At 46.4% G+C, this 16,435-nt stretch overlaps 1 protein-coding gene across 1 annotated transcript in view; it reads left to right on the top strand.

Annotated features, from left to right (window-relative positions):
* SLC15A2 (solute carrier family 15 member 2) overlaps positions 1 to 16,435 on the top strand; it is a 452,967-nt gene that overhangs the window by 258,085 nt on the left and 178,447 nt on the right. The window contains exons 12-13 of the mRNA XM_085647327.1: positions 1,476 to 1,520; positions 11,883 to 11,915. Coding sequence (XP_085503453.1) covers positions 1,476 to 1,520; positions 11,883 to 11,915 — 78 coding nt within the window. The remainder of the gene's footprint in view (positions 1 to 1,475; positions 1,521 to 11,882; positions 11,916 to 16,435) is intronic.

Below are 16,435 nucleotides of genomic sequence, written 5' to 3'. Positions count from 1 at the left end.
CCATAGAGGCATATATCTATGCCCACGAATTGCAGGGATTGTTGACTTTTGCCTAATTCACAAAACCCAAAGGGAAAAGTATGATAGATGGAGGCTAATTGTGTAGATTGCCTACATTGCAGAACATACTATACAATAGGATAGAAGTGACTGTTAAATTTAACTGTTTCTCTTTTCATCACCAGATAATGATTTCTCAACTGAAATCTTCTCTTACTGCCATACAAATACAGTAAAGGGGTACCCTGTATGTACTGTCCTGCAGTCACTGCACCACTTACATTTTGCACATTTTAGTGTAAGTTAGAAAAGCAGAAATGTGTAAAAAAGCCAATACAAATATTTGACATTATTTTGGTATGCCAATTTCCCACATATAGCCATCACTTACGGCTGTGGAAATATCAACAATCCTTTTTGATTTCCCCTTGTAGCAAGATACATTGGTACACGTAAATATTTCAGATCCGAACTTTGTTAATCAGGGGTCAAATTGTATGCAGGCAGCCCACTCAGGCCCCTAAACTCCCCAGCCAACATAAGTTCAGTTAAACTGTCACAAGAGAATAACACTTCAGAACATCGGGCCCGATTCACAGAACTAACTTAAGACAAAATCCTTAATTTACTACCATTTACTCATTTTAGTAATCACAGATGGCACTTACTCATTTTGGTATTCACAGAAGGCACATTTATGAGTAAGTGCCTTCTGTGAATACCAAAATGGTAGTAAGTTTAGGATTTTGTCTTAAGTTAGTTCTGTGAATCGGGCCCATGATGTGCACAGTATGTTTTAGCGTATGTCTTTGTCCTGAAAAAAGGCTGTAATTAAGTGTGGGTGAAATATTCCTTTCCATCTGGAAACTGGCTGAATTTTGGTTACTCCAAATTACTCTTGTAACATGGACTTCTGGCCAAATTCCGCCAATTTCCACCTGGTGGAATTCTTTTGCATGCTCGGCTCTAGAACAGTAAGTTGGCGAGCAAGAGGGACATTTGTCTTCCTCTCCTGCAATTTAAATTTGCTTGGAGTACATCTGGCATGATTTTCTAACTCAGGTGGTCAGAAGTCTGGGGCTTGAGTAGAAAATCTACTCCAGCTGCAGCAAAATCAACTCAAGTAGCTGCACCCTGTGTCACACATTGTGGTGGCCTTCACACTGATCTTTCAGAGCAGAATGCGTAACCTGCGCTAAGTCACAGCATGAGCATCATGCCTATGTCCACCTATTGGAGGAACTCCACGGAATCTTTCAGAGTTTGTATATAACTCCTTGGAATTCTGTTGAGTCGAATTACGCCCACCCCTAGCTATAATAGGAGACCTCAATGACCTAGGAGATTAAACCCAGTATTTAGTGACCCAAAATGCATACTGTTAGATCAGGAACATGGACATATGTTTCATTAAAAACTAGGATATGATTTGTTTACATAAGTGTGCTAAAAGACTATTCAATAATTTTTTTAAGGGCTCCAGGTGGACATTGCAAGCTACAAGGATGGATGCTGATTTTGTAAGTACTTTGAAATATTTGACCTGTAAATTGTAGTGCCTTATGCTTTCCATAGGGTAAACCTAGTCAAAAGGCATTAACGTCATTTGTCGCGCGATCACGTCACTTGTCGTGCGATCACGTCTTTCTTCTCGCGATCATGCACCGCAAGAGTATGAGAAGATTGAGATCTCGAACACGTCATTCTCCACCGCGAGCGAGAGCGTGAGGACGCGGGCACGTCATATCGAACGCGAGCGGGCGGGACAAGTGAAAACAAGATTGCTGCGCCCGTGAGCAACCGCATGGGTAAGTTGGCGAGCCGCGATCACGCAAAAAATACCGCGAACAGGCAGGAAAAAAACTTCTGCGTCTTCGTGATATTTCCGGCGTGTTTGCGGATATTTTCAACATTTTCGCGATAGTTTGCGAAAGTGAATTTCGCAAATTCCGCCCACCCCTAGACATTACTCCATATGTTACACTTAGGTCAGTTCCAAATAAAGTAAAGGTGGATGACCAGACAGTGTCTCGAAATGCCTGCAGTGCCACTTTTCTTCATATTACCTTTTCTTCATCTTCCCTATGCTATGATCACTCAATGTCGAACACTGGACAAATGTGATCATTTGTAACAACATCAAGGGAGGACAATTCTAAAAAGTCTTAGCCTTGTCCATAAACATCTTGAGAATACAATATTGTTTAATAGGTTTTTAATCTCTCTTTCACATTTTACATGCCCGTTTTCTTGTGCACCTGCTCCTTTCAAATCGTGATTGACAGAGAAAATATTTAAAAGCAGATAGATATGCATTCATAAGTTATTGTGTAGGGTAAGATAAAAATACAGAATTGACATTGTTGCCACCCAATGCCCACAAATAACTGGAAAAAAAATAGTTCCAAAGAAATGTTTTTCTGACTTTAGTAAACTGGATTGATAACTAGGGTGAAACCCCAGTCTAGATGTAAGCTGTGCCTGTGCTCCCACAAAATAAAACAATCTAGCCCTTAAAGAAAAATCACGTTCTACCCTTGGTTGCCTGGCACAATAAAGCAGGGGTTAATCAGATGTCAGGCCTGTTACTTCCAAGAAGCGTTTTAAAAGGACAATCATGTCATCTTTCTCCATTTCCTCCGGTACCCCTGAAAAGTGCAAGGTTTTTTTATGATTACTGTCCTCCAGCTCATATGCCAGTTTCCTGCTCCCATTTGACTGTCATGGTAATCGTTTCTTCTACCTTTGCCAACCTATACTCTGCCCCCATTAAGCGAGATTTAAATATTGCTGTGTTGGTTTTCTGTGTTCTCGATAATCGATATCGCCCAAAATAACGGACACCACACATGTAACTCAATAGCAGAAAAGGCCACTTTATTGGACGAGGTAACTCTTATTTACTTCATGCAACTTAATTTCCTAGGGCAATTTCACAATTTGGGCCAAAACCATTTTATTATCACTATGCCTAAAAAACTGTATATTTTCCAAGCAAAACCAATGTTTACTTTTGCATTTCCATATTTTGTTTTCAATCCTTTTTTCTTCCTTTTTCTTAACGACTTACCAATAACGAGGGTTGGGTAAAATCCGCTTCAAATTTACCCTCCCCCATCTTGCCTACACAACTATACGTGCCTGAGCGAGTACCTGTCCAACTGTGGCGATACACACCTCCCCAAATCCAACCCGCATGGTCCCCTCATGTATCTATCTATATATATATATATATATATATATTTTTTTTTTTATTATTATTTATTTATAATTTTTTTTTTTTGGGTGGGAGGGTGGGAGAAAACAAACTTCCCCCACCTAACTGCTTCTAAAAGCGCTGCGCCACTCCACGCTCGCGCACCCTGACCTCCCTATATAACCTACGCCTCGCGCTGCACGCTACGCCTACGCCACCTACCTCGCGCTGTGCCCGTACCATTTGGGCGAATGACCCCGGGGGGAGACCGCTCCGCTCTGCTCCCCCGAGGCCCCCAGTATGTTTTAAGCACTGTGAGATACATTTGGATTGTGTCTAACACGGATACCTTCAACAAGTTGTCTGATAATATCGCAGTTTTCACGCACCTACCCACAGCCACTTCCGTAAACTGCAGATTCCAACATTAGGTGGATTTGTGCAAGAAGTTATGCCTCTGGTAGCACTCCCCTAGATATTGGCAAGATAGTACTTGTATCTAGAGACTGACTCATCTCAGGGTTCTGCTGGCTGAGGGTCTTTACACTATTGCTGCCTTCAGAGTCCACTCAGTATTCTGTATTTTCTTGTGGGTGCTTTCATATGAATGAGGCAGTTTGGCTGCTCTAGATAACACAGTCAAGTCTGAAGTATGCATCTACTATAAGGTTGAATAATTCTGAATCCATGGAATCGAGCACTGTTTCCCTGTGTCTGTAATTATACAAGAAAGTCAATAGCTTTATGTCATTTTTTCTACCCATTACTCAGTGCAGAGGGATTGTATGGCTGTCTACTCTATAGATTTAAATTGTTTGGCACCTAAGTTCATGCCCCTGTGTTTAAGATAATAGTCTAAAAGTTAACTTTTCACTAAGCAGGCCAGAAGGGCTGATAGTATCCATCATTTACAGTGGGTTGCTTCATTACACAACCAGGCATTTTAGCTTCGGAACAGAGCTGCTCTCAATATGACAGCTGCTGTGTGCAGCCCCTTTTCTTAGTACACCACCGCTCACCGCCAATCTGAGTACCAGTAATGCAGTCCCGGGATTTGCAAGACGATTCCACAATCAACCTATCCATTCTAACTTTTGTCTGCCATCTGGCCACCTGTAAGAAACCTTTCAACAGTCAGACCGTGCACCAATTTAGCTTAGGCCTCTGCCACACTGCTTGCAGTTCGATTCCTCTCTGGAGTTGACCTTTACCCTGGGTTTATCTAGAAAGTCTGCAATCTTGATTCTGGCAACAGATGTTATCCATCAGCTCACCCTTATAGGTTGAAATTATACCATGCCTAGACCAAACTGACCCAGAGTTCTGGAAATTCCGCCATCTTGCTTATGCTCCAGGCTCCGCCCCACACATATGGGCTTTTTCAAACACTAGACCATCTTGTAAGTGTAAAGCTGCCATTGGGGTTTGAAGTAACTGCACGTTGGTGCTTATATTACCACTGAACACATGCATGTTTGCTTAACTGCCATTTGGTAAATATAATAATCATGAAAGATGGCCTTTTGGGTTTTCCATGCACACTTATATTTGACATATTTAATGTGAAATTTATGCCTGAAAATGTCAAAACAGGCTCGACATTTTTACACTGCAGCTTCTTCTGCAGTATTGTAAGGCTGCTATGTTTATAGTCCTACATATTGTTAGCGTAAAACCAAGTTGCATCCTTTATGGGATATTTAACTGTACAGTCTTTGCAAACTTTTAGCACAGTTGTACATAAAAGTCAACTATGTAAATCAGAATTTCCTGATCAGAAACCTCATTTGAGGGGTAGCACATATACAGTGACAGGTGGTTAGCCAACTCTCAATTCCCAGACGTCCATATATACCAGCTATTTAATTTAGAAAAATCAGAGGAACCACACAAAAATCTATCTTTTCCTATATTGATGAATACCTTTTGGCAAACAGTGGAAACATGACTAGAAATGGATCACTAAAAATATGCACTGATGTCGTTTTCACGGGCAACAATATGCACATTGGAAACAAGAAAATACAGGCATTTCTCTCAATAATGTGCTTGGAGTAGCATGCTAATCACAAGGAAGGTAAAACAAAACTTTAAGTATATTGTGAGTGCAAAAACAATGTTTGCACTATAAACAAAACTGGAATATTTTTTATTGTATGTGATGAGTTGAAAGATATTTGGGCTTAGTTTTTAAGATTTTCTAGATGAGATCAGAGTTCATCATTCCAGATAACTGAACAAGAGTTGGCCAACCATATTTCCTCCCAGGATGGATAGCTGACCAACACAGTTACCTGCAGCAACATGGCCGTTTGGAAATTAATATACAAACTTTTAAAGTGGTTAACCTTACAGCAGAGGCCAAGTCATCCTGGGCTTCAGGCAAGTCACTTAAAATGATTTATTTTAACAATGCGTGCATATACAGGTCTCTCAATTAGAACATTTAATGGTGCATTGCAGATTTTCATCAAAATATGATACATTTTATACCAACACCACCACCATATAGGAACGGTTATGGTGTGATATAACCACACTCTATGACCCTTGACCTTGTTAGGTAGGTCGCTCCCCCTCCGCACAGCACCGCCTGTGCGTACTGTCCCTGCCCAAGCTGCCGCTGCTGAGGTAAGTTAAGGCCCTCCTACGGCCAGTGATAGGCCTTAGGTCTGTTAGATTGTTCATTGCACTGCCCGTATTTTTTTCTCTTTGCCGTCTGTGACTGCTGTTGTCTGTCTTCCACCTGTGCCTGTATTCTCTCCTGTACCCTTCTTTCCTTCTGTTCCCATCATCACCCCCGCGATCTGTGCCCTCTTTTTCCTTCTGTGCCTCCGTGATCTGTGCCCTCTTTTTCCTTCTGTACCCCGGTTTCCCTTCTGTGCCCCCGTGATCTGTGCCCCGTTTTTCCTTCTGTGACCCCGTGATCTGTGCCCCGGTTTTCCTTCTGTGCCCTCATGATCTGTGCCCCGGTTTTCCTTCTCTGCCCCCGTGATCTGTGCCCCGTTTTTCCTTCTGTGCTCCCATGATCTGTGCCCCGTTTTTCCTTTTGTGACCCCCGTGATCTGTGCCCTTGCCCTCCGTGCCATCCTCCGCTCCCACCGCTGCGTCCTCTGCATCCCCGCCCCCCTGACTGTTCATTCGCTGCCCCTACCTCCCGCCTCCGAGCTGCTCCTCCCTCCCACCTCCCCATATATGGTGGCCGCTGCGTGGTGAAGTGAGCGACCCTTGACCTTGCTAGGTAGGTCGCTCCCCCTCTGCACAGCACAGCCGTGCATCCTGTCCCTGCCCCAGCTGCCGCTGCTGAGGTAAGTTAAGGCAAGCCAGTCTGCGCCCGTCTGTGCCTGGACCGTGCCCAGCGCCAGAACCCCTGGCCCCCGCGAATGCCATGACGCCCGCCTCTGCTACGACTCCAGCACCCTCCATGTACTCAACGCCAGCCGATCACGCACCTGCTGCCTGGCTGCCCCGAAGCGCACCCAAGGACCCTTCTCCTGCACGAACTGCAGCTTCACCAGCATCCGGCCCGCCAACCCACCTACCAAAGAACCCAACCACCTCAGATGCATGCTTCTCAACACCTGCTCCGCACGCAAACATGCCGTGGAACTCTGGGACCTACTGGACTCCAGCACCCCAGACGTCGCCTTCCTGACGGAGTCCTGGCTGAACCCCTCCTCTGCACCCGACATCGCCATAGCCATCCCGGAAGGCTATGAAATCACCTGCAGGGACTGCACCAATGGAGTAGGAGGAGTAATCGTCATCGTCCACAGGAACTCTCTCAAGTTCTCAACCAACACTGATGACACCCTCAGCTCCACCGAACACCTGCACTTCAAGATCCACACCAATCCCAACACCACCCTCAGAGGAACCCTCATCTACAGACCCCCCGGACCATGAGCACAGTTCAGCAACTCCATCACCGACCTCGTCAGCACACACGCCCTCGCCTCCACGGACTACATCCTCCTCGGGGACCTGAATTTCCACCTCGAGAACAACAACGATGCCAACTCCTCCACCCTGATCGACAACCTCGCCAACCTCGGACTCAGACAACTCGTCACTACATCCACCCACTCCGCCGGCCACACGCTTGACCACATCTTCTCCGCAAGCTCCCACGTCTCCTTCAACCACACCACCGAGCTCCACTGGACCGATCACCGCTGCATCCACTTAACCTTCCGGAAACCCACCATGCACCACCGCACCCAACAGATGCCACGCCGCTGCTGGAGCAAAGTCACAGAAAACCAGCTTTCCACCCCCCTTGCCTGGAGCCCACCCACAGATCCGACCGACCCCGACACCGCCGCTCGCAACCTCAAACAGTGGATCAACGACTGCGCCAACACCCTCGCCCCCCTCAAGAAGCCCTCCAACACCCACACTGGCAAGAAAGCCAGCTGGTTCACCGAAGACCTCCAGGCCTCCAAGCGAACCTGCCGAAAACTCGAAAAAAACTGGATCCGTGAACGAACACAAGAAAGCTACACCGCCCACAAGAACGCCACCCGTAGACACAACCACCTCATCAGATCCGCCAAAAGGACCTCCTTCAAAGACCGCCTAGACAACAACGCACACAACAGCAAAGAGCTCTTCAACATCGTGAAGGAACTCTCCAACCCCAGCTCCAACACCAACGACATCCCACCTTCACAAGACCTGTGTGACTCGCTGGCCACCTTCTTCCATCGCAAGATCATAGACATCCATGGCAGCTTTGATGCCGTCACGACCCCGGCAACCACTGAGACCCCCGCTCCAGCTCCCACAACCACTACCCGCACCAACCGCCTGATCTCCTGGACCAACATCAACGACGACGACACCATCAAGATCCTGAACACCGTCCACTCCGTATCCCCGGAAGACCCCTGCCCACACCACATCTTCAACAAAGCCAGCAGCACCATCACACCCTATCTCCGGAAAACCATCACCATCTCCTTCAAGACAGCGACCTTCCTGGAGAGCTGGAAGCACGCAGAGATCAACGCCTTACTCAAGAAACCCAAGGCGGACCCCAAGGACTTCCAGAACTTCCAACCCATCTTTCTGCTCCTGTTCCCGGCGAAGATCATCGAAAAGGCCATTAACAAACAACTGACCAGCCTCCTCGAGGAGAACAGCATCCTGGACCCGTCCCAGTCTGGGTTCCGCAGCAACCACAGCACCAAAACTGCTCTCATCGCCACCACCGATGACATCAGGACCCTGCTAGACAACAAAGAAACCGCGGCCCTCATCCTCCTGGACCTGTCAGCCGCCTTTGGCACGGTCTGCCACCGCACACTACGAACACGCCTCTACGATGCCGGAATCCAAGAGAAAGCCCTGGACTGGACCTCCTCCTTCCTCTCCACCAGAACACAGAGCGTCCGCCTCCCCCTTCCACTCCGAAGCCACCGAGATCATCTGCGGTGTACCCCAAGGCTCATCCCTCAGCCCAACGTTGTTCAACGTCTACATGGCACCGCTCACAGCTGATCCTCTCCCTCACCAAGGACCCACACACTGCCAAAACCAACCTCCATGAAGGAATGAAGGCTGTCGCTGACTGGATGAGGAACAGCCGACTGAAGCTGAACTCGGACAAGACGGAGGTCCTCATACTCGGATCCACCCCCTCGGCCTGGGACGACTCCTGGTGGCTGACTACACTAGCTACACCCCCAACACCCACCGACCACGCACGCAACCTAGGGGTCATCCTCGACTCTACCCTCTCCATGACGAAGCAGGTCAACGCCGTCTCCTCCTCCTGCTTCAACACCCTCCGCATGCTTTGCAGGATCTTCAAATGGATCCCCACCGAAACAAGAAGGACGGTCACCCAGGCCCTCGTCAGCAGTAGACTGGACTATGGAAACGCACTCTACGCAGGGGCCCCGGCCAAACTCCTGAAACGGCTTCAAGGCATCCAGAACGCCTCCGCGCGCCTGATCCTCGACATCCCTCGCCGCAGCCACATCACACCCCACCTGAGAGACCTACACTGGCTTCCTGTCAACAAGAGGATAACCTTCAAACTCCTCATCCAAGCACACAAGGCACTCCACAACACCGGACCAACGTACCTCAACAGCCGACTCAGCCTCTACACCCCCTCCCGCCAGCTCCGCTCCGCAGACCGCGCCCTCACCACTATCCCCCGCATCCGAAGAGTGAATGCCGGCAGCAGATCATTCTCCCACCTTGCAGCCAAGACATGGAACACCCTCCCCATCCACCTGCGGCAGACCGAAGACCTTCTGACCTTCAGAAGACTTCTCAAGACCTGGCTCTTCGAACAGTAGCAGCTTCCCCCCTCAACCCCCCCTAGCGCCTTGAGACCCTCACGGGTATGTAGTGCGCTTTACAAATGCCATGATTGATTGATTGATCTATATTATTCCCACAAATCAGGTGCTCGCTCTCAAAGCCAACCATCCAAAATGCCCCAATAATTACAAATATCACGAGGGAAAAGCACTCCTATAGTGTATGATTGAACATTCCTCAGAAGAACCTAATATTCCAGAGAGAGTCAAAAATACACAGCTACATAGAGTTTCAATCATTAAATGCAAGCATCACAAGACACGTGTAGTAAGGATGTTCATTCTTTATTTCTTTGCTTTAACTTTAAATAATGGACAATGACACAGCTTACGCGGTTCATACCAAATCATTGGGACTTCTTCATGGCTATTAAAAACATATAAAACTAAACTTAAACCAAACAAACAATACAAACACGCTGCAAATTATAAACATCATGTGCACAGTAAAGAAACATAACAGACAACAAGCTAAAAGCAACATTAAACAGACATTGCACAAAAAACATCCAATACTAACACTAGTACATTTGAGAATACCTCAAACAGAAACAATGTAGTGCACACAAGCATCTTCAAAATTGTCACATGTTGCTCTGGTTTTAACCCGAAAAAGCAAATGAACACAAACTTCAAAAATGTACTGCAATTGTATATCAAAATGAGTAAATAAAACATTTGTTCATAGATTTGCAACTTACTAGCTGAACACATCAACTATTTAAGTGAAATCTAGTAACTCTAAAACAGCAATGAAGTAATAAAATGCTTATTCATTCAAAAGAGAACAAATAATCTAGTGAAACAACAAGGATTCAATTAACCCTTGCCTGGTAAAGGATCTCCTAAATCAATAAACTACACTTGCATGGATAGTGTAGTCAAGAGGCAACTAGCAATTGACCCAATTGTACAAATTTTGCTCACCACAAATGTCAAAGGTGTGCTGTAAGAAAAAAAGAGATTTTTTGTAAAGAATTATTCCCCGTATTTATTCAATGTAAATGTTTTCCAAAAAAGGGGAATTGTGTATCTTAAAAGCACACGTGCAACCACCATCAAAAGTGTGGTGGTGAGGAAAGAAAGGGGGCCCTACAGGCCCCTCTTGTGCTTCACGCTATGTGGATGCACATGTGCATCCCTGTGTGTATGCTGTACAAGTACTGCCTTTGACATTCTCAATGCACCCTGGAAACACCAAAGAACCACCTGCCAGACAGGAGAAAACTCCTGATCTGGGAACAGTTTGTACAAGGGTTTTGCGGTCCTGCACCACCAAACTCATAATGAGGCCGATAATATTATTTGGTGTTCGGGAGTGTTATGGTGCCCTTTTTCAACATAACTTCAGAGGAAGTTACCTTACAACTGTCAGTGTTGAACTGTGGATTTTTGAATGACTTGCATCTTTGTTGGTATTACCACATTCATTTAATGTATTATGGCTTATTTTTTTAATATTGTAGTCTTTCCCTAATTCCTATATTAATCTTAACCCTAGACCTCACCAATTGTAATTATTACATGTTATGGCAGAAGACATAATGTTGCCCTTACTTGACAGTTATTTTCATTACTGTAAGTCCTAGTCTTCCTCGTCTATTCTGGGTTCTCCTCCAAGACACCTATTCCGGATTTAGTTACTAGTTCTTTGTGGTCTGATTCTTGGTATGAACTAGAGCAGTGATTAATTTTAGCAGGTAGTTTCCGGTACTCAGCACCGGCACTCAATTGTCAAAACACACATAGTATCAACGTTTGTCTAATCTAAAGATGAGGACAACAACAGTTGTTTATTAATTTATTATGCAATAACAATAAGTAATACTGGCTGTCCAAGCCACTCTTTTAGCTTTGAATGGCATGGAATAGTCTGATTTGTTTCTCTTGTAGGAGTGTGATTATTAGTAGTTGTGTTGGTACAGTTATTGGCTTCGCTGGCAGGAGCAATAGATGGTGCAAGCTACAGTGGCTTCCTAACAAAGGCCCTAGCAATTACTTTTTTGCAACTTAAGATCTAGACAGGAGGAGCTTTGGCTATAAGGCTTTGTTCTGAGTAAGTCAGCCTGACTGAGGCTGGAGATGCTGCATACTGTTGTAATTGCCTGTAAGTGCTGCAAAGTAAACTTTTAATGCTCTGCTTAGTAAGGTGGGAAAGAATAGTTGGAATCTGGGAAAGTATTTTGTTACAAAATTAGAACTCAAAACTGAAATAAATATCAGAAATATATATTGATGTATTTTAAAGTATTAACAATGTTTTTGAGTGCTACCTATTTCAGGTCATAGCTGTCCTGTAGTGGAATATCTACAACTTGTTTACTAACAAACATATTGTGTTTATATTACAGAAAGGATTTGTCATCAAACCAGACCAAATGCAGGTAATATTAAGTAGGGGGCTAGTTCTCAATACAATTTCTCTACGTGTTATATGTTTCAGCCTTTTCTGGTGCAGCCTCAGCCAAGTGGATTTATTTTTGTGCCTGCATAAGTTAATTAATGTAACCTGATATTTCTCAGAGTTACAGAAAGAGGATGTATCTATATTTGCTACATATAGGTGTAAAGCACACTAGTTAGCTATATACCATTTCCCAGTGTAGATTTACAACTGATTGTACACTTACATTTCATTACCCACGGTGGAGTCTCTAACAGGAGGATTTCTGAGTGTAAATTTAGTACTATTAGCTTTTCACACACCGGTGGATATTTCTGACACTGAGGTTTAGGTCTCCCTATGAGAAAGTGTAGGGAAAATAATTACAGTTTATTAATCCTTAAAAGAAAAAATATATTTTCATATAACATATACATGGGAAATATTTACAAACATGTATTAGTAAACTAGAACTAATGTAATTAAATGTGACAGTATATTAACTCATCATATTAAATCTATACAAGGATGAATTCTAAATAAATATTTGTAATGTAAACATAATATTACCAAAAGAATCATTTTAAAAACGCACAGTAATATTTTTATTTAATATGTCTTACATTTTGTTGAAATATATGTGATGAATTAATATGAATTAATTTTCATTTCTTACCAGAAATGGGAAAGTAAAAGTAACAAATTATTTTAAATGAGGTTTATTATTCACACATACATACATATATATGTATTATGCTCCATTGTCCACCTTAGGGCGTACTGCTCTCTTTGTGACGGGTGCATGAAAAAATGGAGATGGGTCCATTTAAATAATGTAGGCTCCTGTCTCCAACAGAAACATACAGCACTCGCAGGGTTCCATCAAAAATTAACTTTATTCGTGTGAGGACGCGTTTCGGCGTTTGCCTTCCTCTGCTCGCAATAGAACAAACAGCGGCATGTATATCGACAGTGTCTTTTTGAAATGATAGATGAATTCTCATTGGCAGTTGCGCCTGAATGGAGGAAGGGGATTGGTTGCTTATGCGAGAGTCAAATAAAACCATTACAGTCTGAATGACAATAAATGTTTACAGATTGTTCCTCCGTATGGGCACCCTCGCAATTCACAATGTTCTTAACAATCCTCCACTGCCCGCTGCCATTCATAAGCGATACCTTTGTCACACTGCACAGATGATTCCTTTGACAAACCCTTCGTCAACCATGAAGCTCCACGGAACATGACGCTGGAGTCGGTAGATCGCCGTATCCCCAACAGTCTGAATGACTGGCGACAGCATCGACGTCAGTCCCAAAGATGCCTGCATGGCGGTGCACATCGCCGTGTAGAAATACTATGCACCATTGTCCACCTTAGGGCGCACTGCACTCTTTGTGACGGGTGCATGAAAAAATGGAGGTGGGTCCATTTAAATAATGTAGGCTCCTGTCTCCAACGGAAACATACAGCACTCGCAGGGTTCCATCAAAAACCCACCTCCATTTTTTCATGCACCCATCACAAAGAGTGCAGTACGCCCTAAGGTGGACAATGGAGCATAGTATTTCTACACGGTGATGTGCACCGCCATGCAGGCATCTTTGGGATCCTTAGTGGATCCGACAGTCCCCGTGCTGAAATCTGATTGGCTGCTAACACTTCAACCTCAGCGGATTCCCAAAAGCATTAAAACAAAGAAAAGGGGTCAGGGTAGGAATCAGTCAGGGGTTTTGTAGAGCGCGCTACTCACCCGTGAGGGTCTCAAAGCGCTGGGGGTCCAGCTCCAGGTCAGCAGAAAAGCCAGGTCTTGATGCTCTTCCTGAAGGTGTGCAGTGTAGGGGAGCGTCTGATGTTGACTGGGAGCTCTTTCCAGGCCTTGGCCACGATGTGGGAGAAGGCTCCTCCACCTGCTCTGGTTCTGCAGATGCGCGGGGTGTCTGCTAGGGCAAGTTCGGCAGAGCGGAAGTTTCTTTTGGGCACGCGGAAAGAGACTTTTTCTTTGAGGTATTTTGCGTCCGATGTTGGGGAGGGATTAGTAGACGTGGGTGAGTAGCTTGAAAGGTTACTCTCTTCTCGACGGGGAGCCAGTAGAGGTCTTGCAGGTGTTGGGTCTTGTGCTCATGTCGTGGGGTGCCGAGGACAAGTCTGGCTGCAGTGTTCTAGATGGACTGGAGTTTGTGTAGCAGGGATTTGTTGATTCAGGCGTAGAGGGCGTTTCCATAGTCCAGTCTGCTAGTTATGAGTGCATGGGTAACGTTCTTTTTGGCTTTGGTGGGGATCCACTTGAAGGTCATGCGGAGGATGTGGAGGGTGTTGAAGCAGGTGGAGGCGACGGCGTTGATCTGGCGAGTCATGGTGAGGGAGGAGTCTAGAATGATGCTGAGGTGTTGGGCATGGTCCGTCAGAGTAGGTGGGTTTCCGAGGGCAGAGGGCCACCAAGTGTTGTCCCAAGCAGTGGAGGAGGGTCCAAGGATGAGGACCTCTGTCTTCTCCGAGTTGAGCTTAAGGCAGCTGCTGCTCATCCAGGCTGCAACATCTTTTATTTCTTCCGGGAAGCTGAGTCTGGTGTCTTTGCGGTTCTTCGTGAGGGAGAGGATGAGCTGGGTGTCATCAGAGTAGGAAACTAGCTGAGTCCATGCTGTCTGACAATGGCTGCGAGGGGGGCCATGTAGATGTTGAAGAGCATGGGGCTGAATGATGATCTTTGGGGTACTCCGCAGTTGAACTCTGTGGGTTCGGAGAGGAAGGGTGGGATTCTGATCCTTTGGGTTCTGCCATCTAGAAAGGAGCAGATCCAGTCGAGGGCAGTTCCCCGTATGCCAACGATGTGGAGTTTGGCTGCAAGAGGGCAGTGGGAGACGGTGTTGAAAGCTGCGGAGAGGTCTAGCAGGATGAGAGCTGCGGTGTGTCCCTGTCTTCAATGAAGGTGCACAGCTGAGCGTTGATGAATTTCTCGGTGACCTTGGCTGCGAAGGAAAGGAGGGAGATGGGTCCGTAGTTCTTCAAGTCCGTCGGGTCAGCCGAGGGTTTCTTGAGGAGGGGATTGATCTCTGCCTGCTTCCAGTCATCGGGGAAAATGCCGGGTTCGAAGGTGGAGTTGATGGAGTTGTGTAGTTCCGGTGCTATGGCGGATGCTCTGTGGAGGATGGGCGGCGGGCAGGCATCCGTGGGGGCTCCTGAGTAGGTGCTCTTCATGGTCATGGTTGTATCCTCGGTGGTGATCGGTGTCCAGGCAGTGATGGTGGGCTGGCTGTCGCTTCTGGAGGGGAGGGTGGTTTCTGCAGTCTGCTCGCTGAAGTTGTCATAGAGGACCTTGATTTTCAGGTGGAAGTAGGAGCCAAGCTTGTTGCAGAGGTCCTGGAACTGCATGAGGTCCTTGGCTTCGCTGGGGGGTTTGGTGAACTGCTGGATGATGTTGAAAAGTTCCTTTGAGTTGCTGGCGTTGGTGAGGATTATGTTCCGGATGAAGGTCCTCTTGGTGGCTCTTATGAGTTGGTGGTATTCTGTCATGGGATTATTCTAGGTGGTCTGGTCTTCTGTGGTTCTGCTGTTTCTCCATCATTTTTCGAGAAGTCTGCAGGAGCGTCTGGCTTCTTGGAGGTCGGTGGTGAACCAGGCGGCCTTCAGGGGGCATTGTCTGTCAGGGTGGTGGAGGTGTTTAAGCTTGTCTGCGCAGCTGGTGATCCATCGGTGTAGTTCCTTGGCTGCAGAGTTGGCATCCATCATCGTGGCAGAGGGGGGGTCGTGGATGAGGGTGGAGCTGAGGTGCTCCTCTGTGACGTTGCTCCAGTTTCTTCATGGCGGGTGTGGGGTGGCCTTGGGTGTGGTAGTGGTGTTGAAAGAGAAGTGTATGAGGGGTGGTGGTCTGTACAGAGGGGTTGCGAGGTGTGGCTGAAGTGGATGTTGGTCCCACCTGCGAAGATAGGGTCAAGGATTTGACCGGCCTTGTGGGTGAGGGTGATAAGGAGCTACTTCAACCCAATGTTGGCGAGGTTGTCCAGGAGGGTGGTGAAGTCGGGGTTGCTGTGGTTGTCGAGGTTGAAGTTCAGGTCTCCGACGAGTATGTAGTTTGTGGAGGCGATGGCGTGGTGGAGGCGATGGCGTGGGGTGCGATGCGGTCGGCAATGGTGTTGGTGAAAGAAGTGCGAGGCTTTGGGGTTTGTAAGCGAGGGTGCCACAAAGCGTGGTTCTGGGGCTGGTCTGGATCTGGAAGTGGATGTTTTCTGTGTTGGAGAGGGGGTCGCTCATACTGGAGGTGAAGAGTCCGAGGGAGCTCTTTTGTGCGATGGTGAGTCCTCGTCCTGGGTGGTGGGGGCAGCTCTTCCTCTGGATCTTGTATCCATCGGGGATGGCAGTGGTGATGTCGGGCAGAGGCGGTATTAGTCCAGGTTTCCGTGAAGAAAGCGACATCTGGTGAGAGGGTATCAAGGAGGTTCGAGATCTCCACGGCTTGTCTGTGCAGGGAGCAAACGTTGAGGAGGATGCATTTCTATTTCTATTTCAATATATTTAACTTA

Source organism: Triturus cristatus, chromosome 3_2 (genome assembly GCF_964204655.1).
Source record: "Triturus cristatus chromosome 3_2, aTriCri1.1, whole genome shotgun sequence".
Lineage (NCBI taxonomy): Eukaryota > Metazoa > Chordata > Amphibia > Caudata > Salamandridae > Triturus > Triturus cristatus.
Note: the sequence above shows the minus strand (reverse complement) of the source record. Positions and strands in the feature narration are given on the sequence as shown.